The sequence below is a fragment of the Lampris incognitus genome, chromosome 1 (assembly GCF_029633865.1).
Source record: "Lampris incognitus isolate fLamInc1 chromosome 1, fLamInc1.hap2, whole genome shotgun sequence".
Classification (NCBI taxonomy): domain Eukaryota; kingdom Metazoa; phylum Chordata; class Actinopteri; order Lampriformes; family Lampridae; genus Lampris; species Lampris incognitus.
In genome coordinates this window covers 9927274-9947494 of record NC_079211.1, presented here as the reverse complement: position 1 = coordinate 9947494, position 20221 = coordinate 9927274, and the positions used below count along the sequence as shown (strand labels likewise).

Genomic DNA, 20221 nt, shown 5'->3' with positions numbered 1-20221 from the left:
GAGGATCACGTTATTCCTCCCAGTCTCCCCCCTGAACAGGCGCCCCGACCGACCAGAGGAGGCGCTAGTGCAGCGACCAGGACACACAACCACATCCGGCTTCCCGACCGCAGGCACGGCCAATTGCGTCTGTAGGGATGGCCGACCGAGCCGGAGGCGACACGGGGATTTGAACCGGCGATCCCCGTGTCGGTAGGCAGCAGAATAGACCGCCACGCCACCCGGACGCCCAAATGTATTAATCGGTTGTTATCAAATCAGGGAGAGACGGAGCTGATTCTTCATCACCTGAATCCGAGCGCTTTGTCGTTGGGTAAAGCTCGTCGTGACTGCTCTGTTCAAAGCGCTTTATGAATACATACGGCTTAATTTGAATAAACAGATGTCTTTCTGGCTGGAAACAAGAAAGAATAATAATAATTAAAAAAAACAAAACAGTCAAAGCGTGCTGCCTGGTTTCAGTTCGACCTGTAAGCCGTCCGGCAGTGTCAGAGATGCACCGATCCGGCAGACGCTGCCAAGATTAAAGCCGGTGTGCCGGGCTTCACTAAATCAAAGCCACCTCCTATTGATTCGGCCCTACTGACTATGACTCACCCACTCCTCCTGCTCCTCCTCTCCTCCGCACCTCCTGCTCCTCCTCCGTACCCTTTGCCTTTCATGGCTCCTCTGCACAGAGGAGGAGCCGGTTTGTCCTTATTGATCTTCTGACGGGGCCTGGAACCGCGTTACGTTGTCTGCTAACAAATCGATACTGAATGATAGAGAAAGGGGTTTTATAGACACGGTCCACTCTTTGCAATACGGGTTGAGGGCGATGGGAGACTCTTGTAGAGATGCTCCGTGAGGGGTATTGTGGGCTGAATGATTGGCAGCTGCAGAAGTACACACAGTGAAATGCCCCCGAGAGACCTCTGTAAGTGTTTTTCGTCATTTCGACGCTCTCGGGCTAAATCCGGATCCATTTATTTTTCTCCAGTGGGGGAAATAAATCAGGTTTTTGTATCCCGAGAACGGATCGTTCTGTTTTTAAAATATACCAGCTAATGTCTGTATGCATGCTACGATTTTCACTGGGAGTGACGAAGAAGGACAGGATTAGGAAGGAGTGTATTAGAGGGACAGCTCAGGTTGGACGGTTTGGAGACAAAGCAAGAGAGGCGAGACTGAGATGGTTTGGACATGTGTGGAGGAGAGATGCTGGGTATATTGGGAGAAGGATGCTGAATATGGAGCTGCCAAGGAAGAGGAAAAGAGGAACGCCAAAGAGGAGGTTTATGGATGTGGTGAGGGAGGACATGCAGGTGGCTGGTGTGACAGAGGAAGATGCAGAGGACAGGAAGAGATGGAAATGGATGATCTTCTGTGGCGCCCCCTAACGGGCAGCCAAAAGTAGTAGTAGTAGTAGTAGTAGTAGTAGTAGAATGTCTTTATGCATGCTCAATAATTCAGGTAAGAAAATCAAAGAAAGTTGAATCAGTCCATCTGGGCACAATGTTTATTGAGAGAAACATTTCATCACTCGTCTAAGTGACCTCTTCAGTCCAAACTGACTGTTCCCCACCCTTATAAACAATACAGTAGCATAATGATCGAAACGATCAATTTCCTATGCAAACAGGCATGACCATTAACTAGAGTTTCAATGGCCATGTGTACTATTCACAGAGGATTTGGGAGTTTTTGCAATCACAGAATTGTAAGAGGGTGACAGATGTACTCTTAGTCCCACCCCACCCCACCCCCTCGCTTCAAGGATGGTCGTTCCCTCTTCACATAGATGGCTTCTTTGGCTCCCTGTTCAAAGAAGGACAACAGCTGTCTAAGCGTAAACCAGTGGTGATTTCGTATGTGGCGGGAGTGTCGAAAAAGTTGAGACACGTATTTTCCGCATCTCAGTTGCTTTCGAACCCCAAAACACGCTGCGCCAGAAGTTGGTCCACCCCAAGGATCGGGTCCCCCGGCACAAACAGAGCAATATACTGTACGCCGTTAAGTGCCGGAAGGATTGCCGTGACTTGTACATTGGGGAAACTAAACAGACGCTGGCCAAGAGGATGGCACAACACAGGAGAGCTAACATGTCAGGCCAGGACTCCACAGTCTACACCATCTACAGCCCAGTGGCCACTCTTTCAGGGATGAGGATGTGCACATCCTTAATAGGGACGATCGCTGGTTTGAATGGGGAGTCAAAGAGGCTATCTCTGTGAAGAGGGAACGACCATCCCTGAACCGGGGGGGGGGAGGGGGGGGCTAATCAATGCCCTTTTTCCATTACATGGTACCGGCTCGACTTGACTCGACTCTCAGAGTGTCGTTTCCCATTACCGTAACAGTACCCCCTCAGTGTAGCTGGTCTGCATTGATTTTGATACCCGCTCCAGTGTGTTTTGGAACCTTGACAAAGGGGGTACCAGAAAAGTGGTGACAGTTACCAAAATGCCGGTACTTTCCAGTAATGGAAGACGAGAAAGTCGAGTCGAGTTGAGCCGGTAGCGGAGAAGGGGCCTAAGAGTACATCTGTCGCCATCTTACAATGCTGTGATTGCCGCTATTCCCAAATCCTCTGTGAATAGTGCCCGTGGCCATTGTAACTCCAGTTAATGGTCACACCTATATTTGCATATGAAACTGATTGTTGGTTTTGGTCGCTGTGCCACTGTTATGCCCATGATGTGGTTATTACATGTGTTCAATGTTATTTTGCTAACCACAGCGATGTGGGTGTTGCATCACAGTGGTTATGAGAGGGATCACGAGTAGTGTTGTCTGTGAGCCGCCATTGGACGTCAGCAGCAAATACATGTGATGCCAAGCTAATGATTGCCGGAGTTTGTCTATGTCCCCTCAGGCCTATGTTCCCTAAGCCTAACCCGAACCTATCAATTCACGAGAGAACAGGGCGCAGCTTCAAAACCGATTAAAATTCACCTCAACCGATCTAGAAGCGCGTAAGAGAGAACTCATCAAAAACGAAAGAGTCAATACTAGCATTGGATGTAGTTAAAAGGCAAATATTTTACACCAATGCATTTTTAAATTGGACTGAAACAGGGTTGGATCCATGATCCCTTATTTAGGTTTGAAATTTGCATCACGCTTTATAGGTGTAGCGAGGTAGCCGTACCTTCTCCTGGGCAGAGGTGTAAAAACCAGGTTCAGGAAGTAAAAGTCCAAACCATGTATTTGCTCTACTCATGCACTACACCAGCAGATTCTAGTCAACACCACTCCTCAACTAGGTGGAGAAAACTAGCTAATGAAATCAGCTGGTTTAGTAACATGGTTGGAGCAAATACACGGTTTGGACATTTACTTTCTGGACCTGTTTTTTACAACTCTGCTCCTGGGTCACCACTTGGCTGCGGTGGAGAAGCTTGCGTGTACCAGAGCTGGGCTCCCGGTAGGGTCACCCAAGGTGGACAGGTCAAGGGGGAGGTTCCAGACGAAGCGCGATCCAGCAAAGACCTCAACCGCGGGACTGGCGGAAGATGTCTCCAGGTCACAACGGCAGTGAAGGCGGATGAAGGCTGCAACAGAGGGCGGTCCCCAATAGTCTTGGTTCTCCATGCCATTGGACTCTAGCCACCACCTGCCAAGGACCATGTGGTGGCTGCAGGCACATCAGCTACTCCATGTAAAAAGCTGTGACGTGCAGGCGTCCTCCCATTATTTGGCTCCAGGATCGACCTCTACACCCACCGGAAGACCCAGAGGAAGGATGGTCATACTCGACCCCGAGTGACCGCGGATGATGATGATGCATGTTCATTCGTCTTAAAGGGCTTGATTAAGGAACTAGCAAGCTTAATCTAACTATGACCAGCAGGCGACCGTTATGGTACAGTTGTTCTCAAAGAATAGACCTTTCCTTTTGATATTTTCTTGGTATCGAATATCCAGCCACACCTAAATGTGCATTTATCACACATGTTGTGTAACGTGAGTTAATACTAATTCGAACATCTGCTGTCTAAAGTTAAGGCCCTGGGACGCTGAGGTGGAATTAATCCTGGTTTGTGTAAATTAGTCTCCTCTGCTCCACTGAGCCAAACAGCAGCTGCTGTGTGAGGAGTGATGCTTCCGGAAATCATCTCCAACTTTGTCTCCTCCTGCAGCAAAAATGTCTTGGTGCAGACCCGGACCGTAAATCAACTCGTTACGGTTGGTATGACGCTGATAGTGGAGTACTGAAGGTCATGTTTTCACTATAACAGAGACCTTTGACCTTTCAAATGCACCGTTTCCCCCTCTGAAGCAGCGAAGAGGTCTCATATCTGAGCTGATACCGCTGGGTCGTCTGCATAGCCACGTGGTTACACCACATGACCACATGGTTGCAATGTCACCGGTTCGATTCCAGCCTTTGTCATACCCCTCTCTACCCCGTTTCCTGGCTGCCTCCACTGTCGCTGTCCAGTAAAGTTATAACATACCACAAAAGAAAAACTGATACTGCTGAAAAACTTTGGTATGGTTTCAAATTTTGATCACGTATCTTCGCCGAGCTGCGTCCCTCTCTGACTGCCCAGGCATCGCTCCTCTACCCCGACTTCTCCAGCGCCGGCCGGTCTGGTTTTTCTCGGGATGTGTTTGGGAATTGTGAGGGCAGCTCAGTGAAGGATGAATGTCTGATTTTCTAGCTGGAATATAGACAGTCACTCCGCTTCATAATGCATGAAGCAGGGTCTGATCAGGGAGAGTGGAGAGAGAGAGAGAGAGAGAGAGAGAGAGAGAGAGAGAGAGAGAGAGAGAGAGAGAGAAAGAAGAGGCAGAGACAGGAAAGTTTTTCTTTTCTTTTATGAAGACCTGAGTCTCTCGGAGCCAGTCGGCGTAAACACGCATTTCATTTCCATTTCACCAGAGGACTCTGAGGAGCAAGCCTTTGACCCGCTGGTTCCAGACCAGTCTCTGCACCCTGTGTGTGTGTGCGTCTGTCTGTCTGTGTGTGTGTGTGTGTGTGTGTGTGTGTTTGATTCACACACATGTCTCATGTTCAACTCCCATGCCTCACTGACTCATTTTGTCCCTGGCAGCTTTTTCATCTTCTCACTCAGATGACCCTTCTACGAGCAGATTGTTAAAGTAAAAGCAGTGTTATCAACCGTGTTATTAGCAGTTTTATCTACCGTGTTATTAGCAGTGTTAGCAACTTGTTATTAGCAGTGTTGTTAACATGTTATTAGCAGTGTTGTTAGCATATTGCAGTGTTGTTAACATGTTGTTAACATGTTGTTAACATGTTATTAGCGGTGTTAGCAAAATGTTATTAGCAGTGTTGTTAACATGTTATTAGCGGTGTTGTTAATATATTGCAGTGTTGTTAACATGTTGTTAACATGTTATTAGCAGTGTTAGCAAAATGTTATTAGCAGTGTTGTTAACATGTTATTAGCGGTGTTGTTAATATATTGCAGTGTTGTTAACATGTTATTAGCAGTGTTAACGTTATTAGCAGTGTTATCAACTGTGTTATTAGCAGTGTTGCTAACGTGTTATTACCAGTGTTTGCAACATGTTATTAGCATTGTTGTTAACATGTTATTGCAGTGTTGTTAACATATTAGCAGTGTTGTCAACAGTTAGGAACTCAAAGTCATAACTCTTGGTATTTTTGTTGAATCCAAAATGAAAACACAGTATTGCTTCAATGAAAGCGTGGTGACCAGGTTAAATAACTCTCAAATCACGAACATGCCAATCACAGATGACAGTGTGGAACGGTGTCCATACAAAAGTCATCGATTTCGGATCACCTGTTCGAATCCCCGTGTTACCTCCAGCGTGGTCGGGCGTCCCTACAGACACAATTGGCTGTGTCTTCGGATGGGAAGCCAGATGTGGGTATGTGTCCTGGGCACTGCACTAGCGCCTCCTCTAGTCGGTCGGGGCGCCTGTTCAGGGGGGAGGGGGAACCTGGGGGGATAGCGTGATCCTCCAACGCGCTACGTCCCCCTGGTGAAACTCCTCACTGTCAGGTGAAAAGAAGCGGCTGGCGACTCCACATGTATGGGAGGAGGCATGTGGTAGTCTGCAGCCCTCCCCGGATCGGCAGGGGGGGTGGAGCAGAGACCGGGACGGCTCGGAAGAGTGGGGTAATTGGCCAAGTACAATTGGGGAGAAAAATCCAAGAATAGAAAAAAAGAATATGAACCTGAACCACTTTATTGATATGGTGCCTTGATATTTCCTGAAACCAGAAGGCCCTTTTCACAGTGTTAGGGGGGTAGTTACCAGATAATGGATGGATGGAGGGGGGTAGTTACGAGTGGTCACTAAGGTATAACAATCATCAGGGATTGGCCACCATGTCAACAAAGGGAAAAAAAGAGCGATTGTAACTTATTTCTCCTCGTGGTTTTGACCGTTTTGTAGAACACAAACTGCACACGTCCTACGCTTTCCAGGGCCGAGACATTGCAGTCGTGAGTCCACGGCGTCTCGTCCGATGACATCACCAGTCAGACTCTCGGGTATCTGGTCTGTCGTTCGGGGGAACTGTCCAGACCGGCGTAAAGTGGTGCCACCTTTTCAGCTGCGGCGTGTCCCCCATTTGTGTTCGTATTCCTCAGTAGCGTGCGAGCGTCACGTCTGTTCACACGTCGGAGGAGGGAGGCCATTTTGAAACCCTGGATGTCGTCACGGTAACGGCCTGACGTTCTCCTCAGCAGGGGGGACTGAAGTGCTCTTAAACCGTTAGACTGTGACCTCGCATATTAACCGCTGATCCCCGAGGGGCATTCTCGTAAAACTCGAGTGCCGTCGTTAAATTCAATTCCGAGGAAAGGGATTTATTTTTCAACGCTGTCTGGCGGTCAGTCGTTGGTCAGTAGGGGTTCGCCTGATTCGCCTGATCTGCTCGTTAAGCATTATGTCAGTAACTGGAAAGGACCTTGCTCTTTTTTTAATGGGTACATAAATGGTGAGCAGAATTGTTTTTGGGGGGGGACTCCCCCCCCCCTTTTCTCCCTGATTACCCCGCTCTTCCGAGCCGTCCCGGTCACTGCTCCACCCCCCTCTGCTGATCCGGGGAGGGCTGCAGTCTACCACATACCTCCTCCCATACATGTGGAGTCGCCAGCCGCTTCTTCTCACCTGACAGTGAGGAGTTTCACCCGGGGGGGCGTAGCGCCTGGGAGGATTACGCTACCCCCCCCCCCCGAACAGGCTCCCCGACCGACCAGAGGAGGCGCTACTGCAGCGACCAGGACACATACCCACATCCGGCTTCCCACCCGTAGACACGGCCAGTCGTGTCTGTAGGGACGCCCGACCAAGGGGAACACGGGGATTCGAACCGGCGATCCCCGTGTTGGTAGGCAACAGAATAGACCACTGCGCTACCCAGGCGGCCCTGAAAACAGCGTTTTCTGTGGATATAATATTGCACTATTTAGTTTTTGGGTTGTGTGCCCAGCATAATACCGTAATACACTGATTGCAAGGCATCGCCTATTGTTTCTCAGTTTTACATGTTAGACATAAAAATAATTCAAATCATAATAGGGTCTGGCTCTCAGCCACGATATAGATGGACTAATTGTTCCAAATGATCTTGTTTATTGTCGAATAGCAGCAAAACAAGCATCCTCTCTCTCTCTGTCTCTCTGGCTCTCTCTCACGCTCTCTTTCTCTCTCTCCCTCTGTGTCGCTCTCGCTATTGCTCTTGTGCTCTCTCTCTCTCACTCTGTCTCTCTGGCTCTCTCACTCTGTCTCTCTCTCTCACTCTGTCTCTCTCTCTCTCCCTCTCTCTCTCTCTCTCTCTCTCTCTCTCTCTCTCTCTCTCTCACTCTGTCCCTCTGTCTCACTCTCTCTCTGTCTCTCTCTCTCACTCTTGCTCTCTCTCACTCTGTCTCTCTCTCTCACTCTGTCTCTCTCTCTCACTCTGTCTCTCTCTCTCACTCTCTCTCTCACTCTGGCTCTCTCTCTCTCTCACTCTGTCTCTCTGGCTCTCTCACTCTGTCTCTCTCACTCTCACTCTGTCTCTCTCTCTCTCTCTCTCTCTCTCTCTCTCTCTCTCTCTCTCTCTCTCTCTCTCTCTCTCTCTCTCACTCTGTCTCCCTGTCTCACTCTCTCTCTGTCTCTCTCTCTCACTCTGGCTCTCTCTCTCTCACTCTGTCTGTCTCTCTCTCTCTCTCACTCTGGCTCTTTCTCTCTCTCTCACTCTGGCTCTCTCTCTCACTCTGTCTCTCTCTCTCTCTCTCTCTCTCTCACTCTGTCTCTCTCTCTCTCACTCTGTCTCTCTCTCTCTCTCTCTCTCTCTCTCTCTCTCACTCTGTCGCTCTCTCTCTCACTCTGTCTCTCTCTCTCACTCTGGCTCTCTCTCTCTCTCACTCTGTCTCTCTGGCTCTCTCACTCTGTCTCTCTCTCTCTCTCTCTCTCTCTCTCTCTCTCTCTCTCTCACTCTGGCTCTCTCTCTCTCACTCTGGCTCTCTCTCTCTCACTCTGTCTCTCTCTCTCCCTCTGGCTCTCTCTCTCTCTCACTCTGTCTCTCTCTCTCTCTCTCTCTCTCTCTCACTCTGGCTCTCTCTCTCTCTCACTCTGGCTCTCTCTCTCACTCTGTCTCTCTCTCTCCCTCTGGCTCTCTCTCTCTCTCTCTCTCTCTCTCTCTCTCTCTCTCTCTCTCTCTCTCTCTCACTCTGTCTCTCTGGCTCTCTCACTCTGTCTCTCTGGCTCTCTCTGTCTTGCTCTCTCTGTCTTTCTGTCTTGCTCTCGCTCTTGCTCTCTGTCTCTCTCTCTTTCAAACACACACAAAAGCCTCTTCTTTCTGAGAGCAAAAAAAAAACCAAACGGTTGTGGTGGTGTAAGGAAAAGCTGAGGGGAAAATAATTCGTAGGTGAAGCGTCAACAGTCTAAAACACACGTATTACCCAAAACCACAATCGCAAGTTGACGATAAGGCTGCATGTGTGCATGTGTGTGTGTGTGTGTTTGACTGATGGAGAGAGGGGAAGAGAAGGTGGAGTAGTAATGCGCAGTATTGCACACACTGTTTCTGTATTGTACAACTTACTTTGAACGCTGCTTTTTCACTTTTTGGCCCGCCCACCTGAACCCATGATATTTTCTAGTAAACTTACCCGAACCTGCCCGACCCGCGGGTTATGGGTCGACCCGCGCATCACTAGATCCCGGCCTTTCTGTGTGGAGTTTACATGTGACATGCATGTGAGATGAATCTGAGAGGCGAAATTTCCCTTCGCTGAAGAACGGAAGTGTGACTGGCTGTGTGCTTGGGGCCCGAGGCTGGACTGGCAGCCCGTCCAGGGTGTCTCCCTGCCTTTCACCCAACTAACGCATGCTGGGATAAACTCCAGCTCCCGCTGCGACCCCGAATTGGATAAAGCAGGTGTGGATGATGAGTTAAGGAAAGTCAAATTTCAGTAATACCCGGTATATTCTCAGCATCTAACTTGTGCTAACCATGGAACAGACAGTGTGCAGACAGACAGCCGACGCCTGACGTCTGCCAGGCACCAACGGGAGCTCGGATGCTGCTGTTCTGTTGAAGATCTGGTGCTCCAGACAGCCTTCAGAGGATCCGTCTGAGGCTGAGGGTGAGGGCTGAGACAAGAAGCCTTTGTGTTTTCCTATGAAATTCTCCGTTCCGCAGGATTGTGTTTTTATTTTATTTTATTTTTATTTTTATTTACAGTTTTTAAAGCCTGTGGTCTGGTAAAAAAAGAGAAAGAACAAGAAGCCTGCTACGTCCTGCTGTTGAAAACACTTTTAAACTCAGATTTACTGCCTTGATAGAAAATAAACTGGTCCCATTTAAGGGACAATTGCCCCAGAGGGACTTTAGAGGTGGGGGTGAGCTCTCTGCCGATCACATGTTCCTCCCACCAAAGACCCCAACACACACACACACACACACACACACACTCACATGTACATAAAAGCACAGCAACAAATACACACACTGTGCCAACAGATCTGTAGATGGCGCTGTCTCACTTGCTCCACATACTGCTGTAGTACACCTTGAAAAGAAAAATACCTAGGTCAGAATGTTGTTTATTGATTAAAGCTCTGCTTTTAATACAGTTGTACCCAGTTGTACAATCGGCCCAGTCTTTAGCACTGTTACCTCACATTAAGAAGGTCCTGGGTTTGAACCCCAGGCTGTCCCACATGCTTTCTGTGTGGAGTTTGCATGTTCTCCCTTTGTCTGCATAGTTTCCGCCGGATGCTCCAGTTTCCTACCACCACGGGACATATGTCAGGGTTCATACTCCTGTCTGTGCCCCTGACTGAGGCATGGCAAAAAGAACTAGAGTTGGGTCTCGAGCACTGCACAGCGGCTGCACACTGCTCCGGTGAGGATAGGTTAAATGCAGAGGGTGAATTCCCCACGGGGATTGATAGAGTATATCTTAAATCTCACTTGCTCCGCATAGTGCTTTGGTACACCTTGAAAAGATGCATATCTATGTCAGAATGTTGTTTAATGATTACCGTTGTGCTTTTAATACAGTTGTAGCGTCCAAGCTGGTGTTGAAACGCCGAGGTCTTGGTCTGGGCAGCTCTATCTGTAATTGGCTATTTGATTTCCTGACAGGCAGGCCCCAGACTATGAGAATAGGTAAAACATATTCGTCTACATTAGTTCTTAGGACCGGCATGCCTCAGGGCTGCTGTCTCAGTCCCCTATTGTTCAGTCTGTTTACACACGACTGTGTTGCCAAATATGACAAATAACAGCATCATTACATTCGCAGATGACGCCACAGTGGACTAATAAGTGACAGTGATGAGAGGGCCTATAGGAGGGGAGTGGAAGATTTAACCGTACGGTGCCATGATAACAACCTCTCTCTAGAGGAAATGACATTCCTATTTCCATCAATGGTTCATCTGTTGGAATTGTGGACAGGTTTAGATTTGTCAGTTTACACATCACAGAAACCCTCACATGGTCTCCAAACAGCAACTGCATCCTCAAGAAGGCACAGCAGAGACTGTATTTTCTGAGTCGTCTCAAGAGTTTTGGTACTCAAACCAAACCTCTTGAGAACTTTTATGGCAGTACCGTGGAGAGTGTGTTGACAGGCTGTATCACAGCATGGTTTGGCAACCTGACAGCTCAGGACTGCAGACTGCTTCAAAGGACTGTAAAGACAGCAGCAAAAACCATTGGCATGGAATTAACACAACTTCATAATATTTACACCACTCGCTGCAAAAGGAAAGCCCAAAACATCATTAAGGACACCAGCCACCCCGCTCATGTTCTGTTCTCGCTCCTTCCATCTAAAAAAAACGTTACTGGAGCATCAACTCACACACCACCTGTCTCAGTAGTAGTTTCTTTCTGCAGGCAGTCAGGTTGCTGAACAGCTGATGCACCCCTACACACCTTACACTGTTGTGTTATCGTGTACTGTATATTTTTTTTGGGACGATGTGTCCTTTGCCAGAACACAAGAATTTCATTGTGTTCTACACATGACAATAAAGTTGAACTTGAGGGCGTCCGGGGCAGCGTAGCAGTCTATTCCGTTGCCTACCAAGACGAGGATCGTCGGTTCGAATCCCCGCGTTACCTCCGGCTGCTTGGTCGGGCGTCCCTACAGGTGGGAAGTCGGATGTGGGTATGTGTCCTGGTCGCTGCACTAGCGCCTCCTCTGGTCGGTCGGGGCGCATATTCGGGGGGGGGCTGGGGGGAATAACGTGACTCTCCCATGCGCTACGTCCCCCTGGCGAAACCCCTCACTGTCAGGTGAAAAGAAGTGGCCTGGCGACTCCACATGTATGGGAGGAGGCATGTGGTAGTCTGCAGCCCACCCCGGATCGGCAGAGGGGGGTGGAGCAGCGACCGGGACGGCTCGGAAGAGTGGGGTAATTGGCCGGATACAATTGGGGAGAATAGAAAGTAAATAAATAAATATGGCGGCACGGTGGTGCAGCGGTTAGCGCGGTCGCCTCACAGAAAGAAGGTTGGGTTCGAGACTCGGGGTAGTCCAACCTTGGAGTTTCATCCCGGGTCGTCCTCTGTGGGGCGTTTGCATGTCCTCCCCGTGTCTGCGTGGGTTTCCTCCGGGGGCTCCGGTTTCCTCCCACAGTCCAAAGCCATGTAGGTCAGGTGACTCGGCCGTACTAAATCGTCCCTAGGTATGAATGTGTGTGCGTGTGTGTGTGTGTGTGTGTGTGTGTGTGTGTGTGTCAGCCCTGTGTGATGGCCCGGCGGCCTGTCCAGGGTGTCTCCCCGCCTTCCGCCCAGTGACTGCTGGGATAGGCTCCAGCATCCCCGCCTCCCTGAGAGCAGGATAAACGGTTCGGATGATGGATGAATGAATGAATAAATACATATACACACATAAATGTACATTAAAAAAAAAACACACAGCAACTAACACACACACACACACACTGACTGGTACAACAACACTATGCCGTGTTAACAGCAGGTCACAGAAGAAAAACACAAGCAGCTCCTTCCTGTGTCTCTTATCGATCTTGCTTCGTGTCTGACTCGTATAAAAGGATTACACACATCAGCCGTGAAGTGATATGCGGTCTATTTCTGTACCGCCAGTCTGGTCCCTTGGGGAAAAACACCATCCCTCTGCTTTTTTTTCCCCGGTCTGCTCTTTCTCTCTCTCTCCGTCACTTCTCGATCATTCCTGATCGCTGTGGGGTCACATGGCTGTTCCAGCTGTTAGCCTAGTGTGGCGCCGACCCCTCGACCTCCTGTGTTTTCTTGCCTGTAACGAGTCTGATCCAGGATTTGAGTCTGACTCTTGCCACTGCTTCTATTTTGAGTGAACGGACTCTGCCGGACGACGAGAAGGTACAGGTCAAAGGTCACGGTTCCGGGCCGGAGAGTTGTAAGTGCGCTGGCTTGTTGATGAAAAATCTTCCCCCGGTGTGTTTTCAGCTGGGAGACGGCGCCCGGCGTCCGAGCATCTGCACGCCGATGGGCTGGCGCTTCCTGCGAGATTCCTTTAATCGGCGCTTTGTCTCATTCCCGATCCAATTAAACGTCAAGGCAGATGCAAGTGTGTGCGTGTGTGTGTGCGTGATGGAAGTCTGCATGCGCGTGTGTGTTTTTCATACACATGTCACATGTTCAACTCCCATCCCTCCCTGACTCGTTCTGTCCCTGGCAGCTTTTTCATCTCCTCACTCAGCTTATCCTCCTACCAGCAGCTCCCTATGTGGTGTGTGTGTGTGAGGGTAGTAGTGAGGATCTACTCGGCCTTGCCTCCGGAACAACGGCAGACCAGGACGGTTACCTCAGAATATTTCCGTGTTCTGTGCTGGAAGGGGAACGCTTGCTCCGTTGTTCGGTGTCGATGAGAAAGCCTCACCGAAGTCGTGTTATCGGCAGACTGGAAGTTGGAAATCCGAACGGTGACCCGATCTGACCCGCCTGTTCTCCGCTCTGGCACCGTGACTTGGTAGAAAGATTTGTTTTGAAAATGTTACTGATGGCCCAATGACGACGACGGGCCGGTGCCGCGAGCCTGATCACAGACAGAGTGGCGCTGATCCGGTCCCGGCAGCAGGGCCCGGTTGGCGGATTGAAGCGTTGTTACACGGGGCTTAGCTTTAATGAGCAACACGTGTTGGAGCTCGGCTCTCGTACCTGGCTGCAGCACGCAGCCTGCAGGTCCTCCACTGGTACAAGTGTGTGTGTAGTTTGTGTGTCTGTCTGTCTGTGTGTATGCATGCATACTTAACGTACATGTCGGTGTGTGTGTGTTGGTGCATTAATGTGTAAATATGTTGTGAATCTGTCAGTGTTCGTGTGTGTGGGTGTGTGTGTGTGTGTGTGTGTGTGTGTGTGTGTGTGTGTGTGTGTGTGTGGGATGGTGTGGGTGTGGGTGTGTGTGTGTTAGACAAACCCCCCCAGGCCTACACATGTTGTGTAAGCAGCACATCAGCAACATGAAGCATCTAAATGTGACACCTTCTTCTTTTTTTTTTTTTGTTGTCTGACCTGGTTCTGTTTTAAGCCGTGCATTAAAAAGTATGAATTCAAAGGCCGGGGGGGGGGGTTCGGGGGGGTCCGGGTAGCGTAGCGGTCTATTCCGTTGCCTGCCAGCATGGGGATCGCCGGTTCGAATCCCCGTATTACCTCCGGCTTGGTCGGGCGTCCCTACAGACACAATTGGCCGTGTCTGCGGGTGGGAAGCCGGATGTGGGTGTGTGTCCTTGTCGCTGCACTAGCGCCTCCTCTGGTCGGTCGGGGCGCCTGTTCGGGGGGAACTGGGGGGAATAGCGTGATCCTCCCACGTGCTACGTCCCCCTGGTGAAACTCCTCACTGTCAGGTGAAAAGAAGCGGCTGGAGACTCCACATATATCGGAGGAGGCATGTGGTAGTCTGCAGCCCTCCCCGGATCGGCAGAGGGGGCGGAGCAGCGACCGGGACGGCTCGGAAGGGGTGGGGTAATTGGTTGGATACAACTGGGGAGAAAATAAATAAATAAACAAACAAATTCAAGGGCAATACATGAGAACAGAACGAGTAACGAGTACTTGAACCAGAAGAAAGGTCCTGTACCTTTCTCCTGGTTCAGAGACTCAGCTGTAGGACTTCTGTGTTGGTCTGTGGTGTCTGTTATTAAAACCCTACACACCTTTTATGAATCATGAGCGGCCCACATCGTTCAGGATGAATATCCTGTTTCTTGTTTAATTTCAATTTTTCTTGGATTGATTTTGTTGTCGGGACCTCAACTCGCTCTTATGTGTGAATGTGGAGGTCCAGGGCCAGTCGGTAATCCAGTCCTGGTTTTCCTCCTCTCCAGGTGGCGGACCAAACAGAACCTAGACTACTGTTTCCTGATGATGTACGCTCAGTCCAAAGGAACCTACTATGTGCAGGTAGGAACCCGCTTCTGTTTTACGTGGAGGTAAAACTACTTCAGATCAAATAGGCATATTGACTAGTTAGAGGTAAACCCGGTTGCTGCACAGGAGGGCTCTTGGTTCGATGCTGCTCCCTCTGTGAAGTTTGTCTTCTCGGCACAGTCCAAACACATACAGGCTGTGTGTACCGGAGACCCGAAGTTGGCCGTAAGGGTGAATGTGACAGAGACTGTGTGTATGTCGACCTGTGATATATATCTCACCTATAGCCTTGCATCCAGGCACCTGTCAACCCCGCCGTCAACACAAGCCGCCAGTAGGGGGCGTTTTGTTGGATGAGTAGGAGGTTGGAGGCTGTTGCATACCGACTGTAGTTATGCATGCTGGTGTTATGTTGTTGATAATCTCAAACTTTGTCATATAAACAAACGTCCATTTCATTGCTCATCGTCATCGGCGGTCACTCGGAGTCGAGTGTGACCGTCCTCCCTCTGGGTCCCTCTGGGTCCCTCTGGGACCTCAGGTGGGCGTAGAGGTCGATCCTGGAGCTGCATAATGGGAGGATGCCTGTGCATGACAGCTTTTTATGTGGAGTCGCTGATGCACCTGCAGCCACCACACGGCCCTTGGCAGGGGGTGGCCAGAGTCCAGTGGCATGGAGAACCAAGACGATTGGGGACCGCCCTCTGTTGCAGCCTTCACTGCCGTTGTGACCTGGCGACATCTTCTGCCAGTTCCGCCATTGAGGTCTTTGTTGGATCGCGCTTCGTTTGGAGCCTCCCATTTGACCTATCCGCCATGGGTGACCTTACCAGGAGCCAAGCTCCGGATAGCATAGCTCTTGGGATCATTGGTACAGACAAGCTTCACCACCACGGCAAGGTGGCGATCCAGGAGAAGATTTCATTACGATTAATCGCCGACTTAATCGTTTTAAAACAATTATGATTCAGTTCACTCTTAATTCATGAAAGTCTTTGCTTCTGAAGCCATTTGTATTTTTTAAAAAAAATGGTGTTGGAATAACATTTACCATGGGAAAACTACAAGCTGTGCATAACTGACACGTGTCACTTCATTCAGCAGTGATTTGTCCACCAGAGAGGATGGGCGGGACTTCCTGTCCTGTGGACCAACCAGAGAGAAGCATCAAAGATTCAACTAATGAGAGATAATAATGTTTTTATTTTTTTTGTGTGTGGATTTTTTACCCCTTTTTCTCCCCAATTGTACCCGGCTAATTACCCCACTCTTCCGAGCCGTCCCGGTCGCTGCTCCACCCCCTCTGCTGATCCGGGGAGGGCTGCAGACTACCACATGCCTCCTCCCATACATATGGAGTCGCCAGCCGCTTCTTTTCACCTGACAGTGAGCAGTTTCGTCAGGGGGATGTAGCACGTTGGAGGATCACGCTGTTCCCCCCAGTTCCCCCTCCCCCCCGAACAAGCGCCTTGACCGACCAGAGGAAGCGCTAGTGCGGCGACCAGGACACATACTCACATCTGGCTTCCCACCCGCAGACACGTCCAGTTGTGTCTGTAGGGACGCCCGACCAAGCCGGAGGTAACACGGGGATTCGAACCGGAGATCCTCGTGTTGGTAGGCAACGGAATAGACCGCCACGCCACCTGGACGCAGAGAGATAGTAATTTAACGGACAGTCAGATTTTTGAGATTGTCACTTGAAATCTTTGTTTCTCCAGGGAAGATTTGCTGGTTTACTAAGCCAGGCTCATCCCGAGAGCCGCCCCGCTTCACTTTCACACACGTCCACACATTCCCACTGGTAGCTGCCCTGTAAAACTACAGTCTTCTGTTGGTCTGTACTGAGTGGGGCTATAGAAATGGAGCAATTGGGAAGTAAAGGCTGGCTGCCTTGCTCAAGGGCAGGTTGGTGGGAGGGCTCGTAAAGGGTTGGAAGAGGTTTGTTGTTTTCTTTATCTGTCCAGGATTTCCAGGCTTTCTACCCTGCAACGTTCGACCATCAACCTGCTGCTGTCACCTCCTGGTTACCTCCACCGAGAGGTGCTTTGTGTCCAAGTTACATGTCCCAGCTCTTTCTGTCTGTCTGTCTGTCTGTCTCCTTCAGCCTCTCCCTTTCTCTGTTTATATGTTTATCTGTCTGCCCGTCTCCCTGTATGTCTGTCCCTCTCTTTGTCTGTCTGTCTGTCTGTCTCTTTCTGTCTGTCGGTCTGTTCATCTCTGTCAGTCTGCCTGTGTGTCTGTATGTTCCTCTTTATGTCTATCTGTCCCTCTCCATCTTTTTTGGCTATCTGTCTCCCTGTCTCTCTGTCTCTGTGTCTGTCTGTCTGTCTGTTTGTCTGTCTGTCTGTCTCCCTGTTTGTCTGTCTGTCTGTCCGTCCGTCCGTCCGTCTTGTTTGTCTGTCTTCCTGTCTGTCTCGGTCTGTCTGTCTTTCTCCCTGTCTGTCTCTCTGTTTTTCTCCCTGTCTCTCTGTCTGTCTGTCTCTCTGTCTGTCTCTCTGTTTTTCTCCCTGTCTCTCTGTCTGTCTGTCTCCCTGTCTGTCTCTCTGTCTGTCTGTCTTCCTGTCTGTCTCTGTCTGTCTGTCTTTCTCCCTGTCTGTCTCTCTGTTTTTCTCCCTGTCTCTCTGTCTGTCTGTCTCTCTGTCTGTCTGTCTCCCTGTCTGTCTCTGTCTGTGTCTCTGTCTCCCTGTTTGTCTCTCTCTGTCTGTCTCTATCTGTCTCTCTGTCTTTCTCCCTGTCTCTCTGTCTGTCTGTCTCCCTGTCTCTCCATCTGTCTGTCTCTGTCTTTCTCTCTCCCTTTCTCTCTGTCTGTCTCCCTCTGTCTCTCTCATCTTGTCTGTGGCCATTGTACAGTATCCCATATGGAGGACATTCCATCAGCCATGAGGTACATGTGCTGTGCTGTGAAGCTAATGAAACGGTTGCATTGATGGAGGGGGAGAGGTAAAGTTGAAGACTCCTGCATCAGACACTCTTTTCAAGATGAAAACTCTCCACCAGTAGACAGACAATGGCGAGCAATTTCACAAAACCTTTCTCAGCTGGCATCGCTGCCGTTACCCAGGATGCTCTCTGTCTCTGTGTGAATAGGACGGGAACATTGCAGGAGATATTGTCCTGTAATCTGTGGCTCCGGCTGAGGTGACTGCTGTTTATTGTCTGCTGGCAGGAGGAGCAGGTGGCAGTCTGGACTCCCTCTTAACTAAATTGTTGAGAAACCAGGCTTTTTTTTTTTTTTTTTTTTTTGCCATGATAGAGCAATCACACACAGGCACACACACAGGCACACACACACACACACACACACACACACACATGTGAGCAGAGGTGAAGCGTTTTGACAGGAAAGTGGAACGGCGCTGCATGTTTTGACACTGCTCTCTGCAAACTTTAAGGAAAAGCAGTTTTCAGTGTGTGTGTGTGTGTGGGGGGGGGGGGTTTGCAGTGGCGATGTGTGGCAAACATTACTGAGAAAGCCAGTCAGGGGACGTCCGGGTAGCATAGCGGTCTATTCCGTTGCCTACCAACACGGGGATCGCCAGTTCGAATGCCCGTATTACCTCCGGCTTGGTCGGACACAATTGGCCGTGTCTGCGGGTGGGAAGCCGGATGTGGGAGTGTGTGCTGGTCGCTGCACTTGCACCTCCTCTGGCCGGTCGGGGCGCCTGTTCAGGGGGGAGGGGGAACTGGGCAGAATGGCGTGATCCTCCCACACGCTACGTCCCCCTGGCGAAACTCCTCACTGTCAGGTGGAAAGAAGCGGCTGGCGACTCCACATGTATGAGAGGAGGCGTGTGGTGGTAGTCTGCAACCCTCCCCGGATCGGCAGAGGGTTGGAACAGCGACCAAGATGGCTCAGAAAATGGGGTAATTGGCCAAGTGCAATTAGGGGCAAAAGGGGGGGGGGGCTAAAAAGAAAGAAAGCCAGTCAGCTTGATATGAAGGTCATATCACCACATGATCATACGGAGGTATCACAGTTACTTGCTCTCACAAACCAGTACAAACCAGTGCCGTTACTGGGGTGATGCTTCTCATTTGCACTTCTCTCTCCAAATGCTGCACAACACGTGCGAGCTCCTCACAGCCACAAGCACCGGTTATTAGTGTCAGATGAATCATGTGCACGGCCCTATGAGGGGACATCTCCAACCGTATAACTGCAGTCAGCAAGAAGCAGCAACGCCGTTAGCTCTAAAAGATGCACACTTCATCACACACTAGCTCTCTAAAGGCCCAAACATGACGCTGCCTCCTGTAGGTTTTCAGACACACCCAACTGTGTATAGATATCAACGGGATTGGACTGCCGTTCTGTTTGATCTTCAATTGCAGCTCAAAAGCAGGCTTAGGAAAGTCCGTTTTTACAAGAAACTCAAGGTCTCCATCTCCACCCATTCTACTACCTGGTTCCGCCCGCGCTATGTGTAGCAGGCTAGCTGGGTGGGGACTCAGTGCAGGCAGTTTTTTGGCACGTTCTCCCCGTGTCCGCGGGGGTTTCCTCCGAGTGCTCCGGTTTCCTCCCACAGTCCGGAGACATGTACGTAGGTCAGGTGAATCGGCCATACTGGATTGTCCCTGGGTATGTGTGTGTGTGTGTGTGTGTGTTGGCCCTGTGATGGCCTGGCGGCCTGTCCAAGGTGTCTCTCCACCTGCCACCCAATGACCGCTGAGATAGGCTCCAGCATCCCCGCGACCCTGAGAGCAGGATAAGCGGTTTGGATAATGGATGGATGGATGGATGGATGATGATGACAGTGACTGGTGAGAAGCCAGGCTCAACCTGGCCTCCCTTGTTGTTTTTTAATTTTTCATGATGAATTGACCATTCAATGTTGCGCTCTATCGAGCCTGGCCTCAGTGTGATTGGCTGAAACTTTTACTTTGTTTTCTCTATGGGAAGCCAGGCAAAGCTGGCCTCCTTTGAGTGATGGTAGCTGTTATATTTTGTTGTTTTTCCTTCCCTTAATTCATCAGTTAGGTTTACTGAATTGACTCATGGACACCTGTTTTGAACTTCACCTCTTTTACTGTTAGTCTTCCCCCAGTTACCTACATGCAACATACAGTAGTTCCTCTTAAAGCAGTAGCACACCATTCAGTATACGACATCCCCCCTTTACTAGGACATAAACTCTTATCACATAATCACGTTTTCTCAACTGAGTAATGTTTTCAATTACAAATGTCAACCAAAATAAAAGTCTCAGCAATCTTCTTCCACCTCAGATTTTTCCACTGTAGCCTAAATGCTGGCTTTAACATCTATAACTCATTTACTTAAGTCAAGTCCAATCAGATATTTGGCTCGACAAAGGGCAGCCAGTTGTTTTAATCAAAACATTTGACTTACGTAAGGATAAAGTTCTTCAGTCTTTCAGGCGGGTTCCTCCTTAGAGGAGGTGTTGAAGGTCTGCT

At 49.7% G+C, this 20221-nt stretch overlaps 1 protein-coding gene across 1 annotated transcript in view; it reads left to right on the top strand.

Annotated features, from left to right (window-relative positions):
• Nucleotides 1-20221, top strand: part of mgat4b (alpha-1,3-mannosyl-glycoprotein 4-beta-N-acetylglucosaminyltransferase B) — a 190981-nt gene that overhangs the window by 120645 nt on the left and 50115 nt on the right. Inside the window, exon 7 of the mRNA XM_056285668.1 lies at nucleotides 14761-14836. Coding sequence (XP_056141643.1) covers nucleotides 14761-14836 — 76 coding nt within the window. The remainder of the gene's footprint in view (nucleotides 1-14760; nucleotides 14837-20221) is intronic.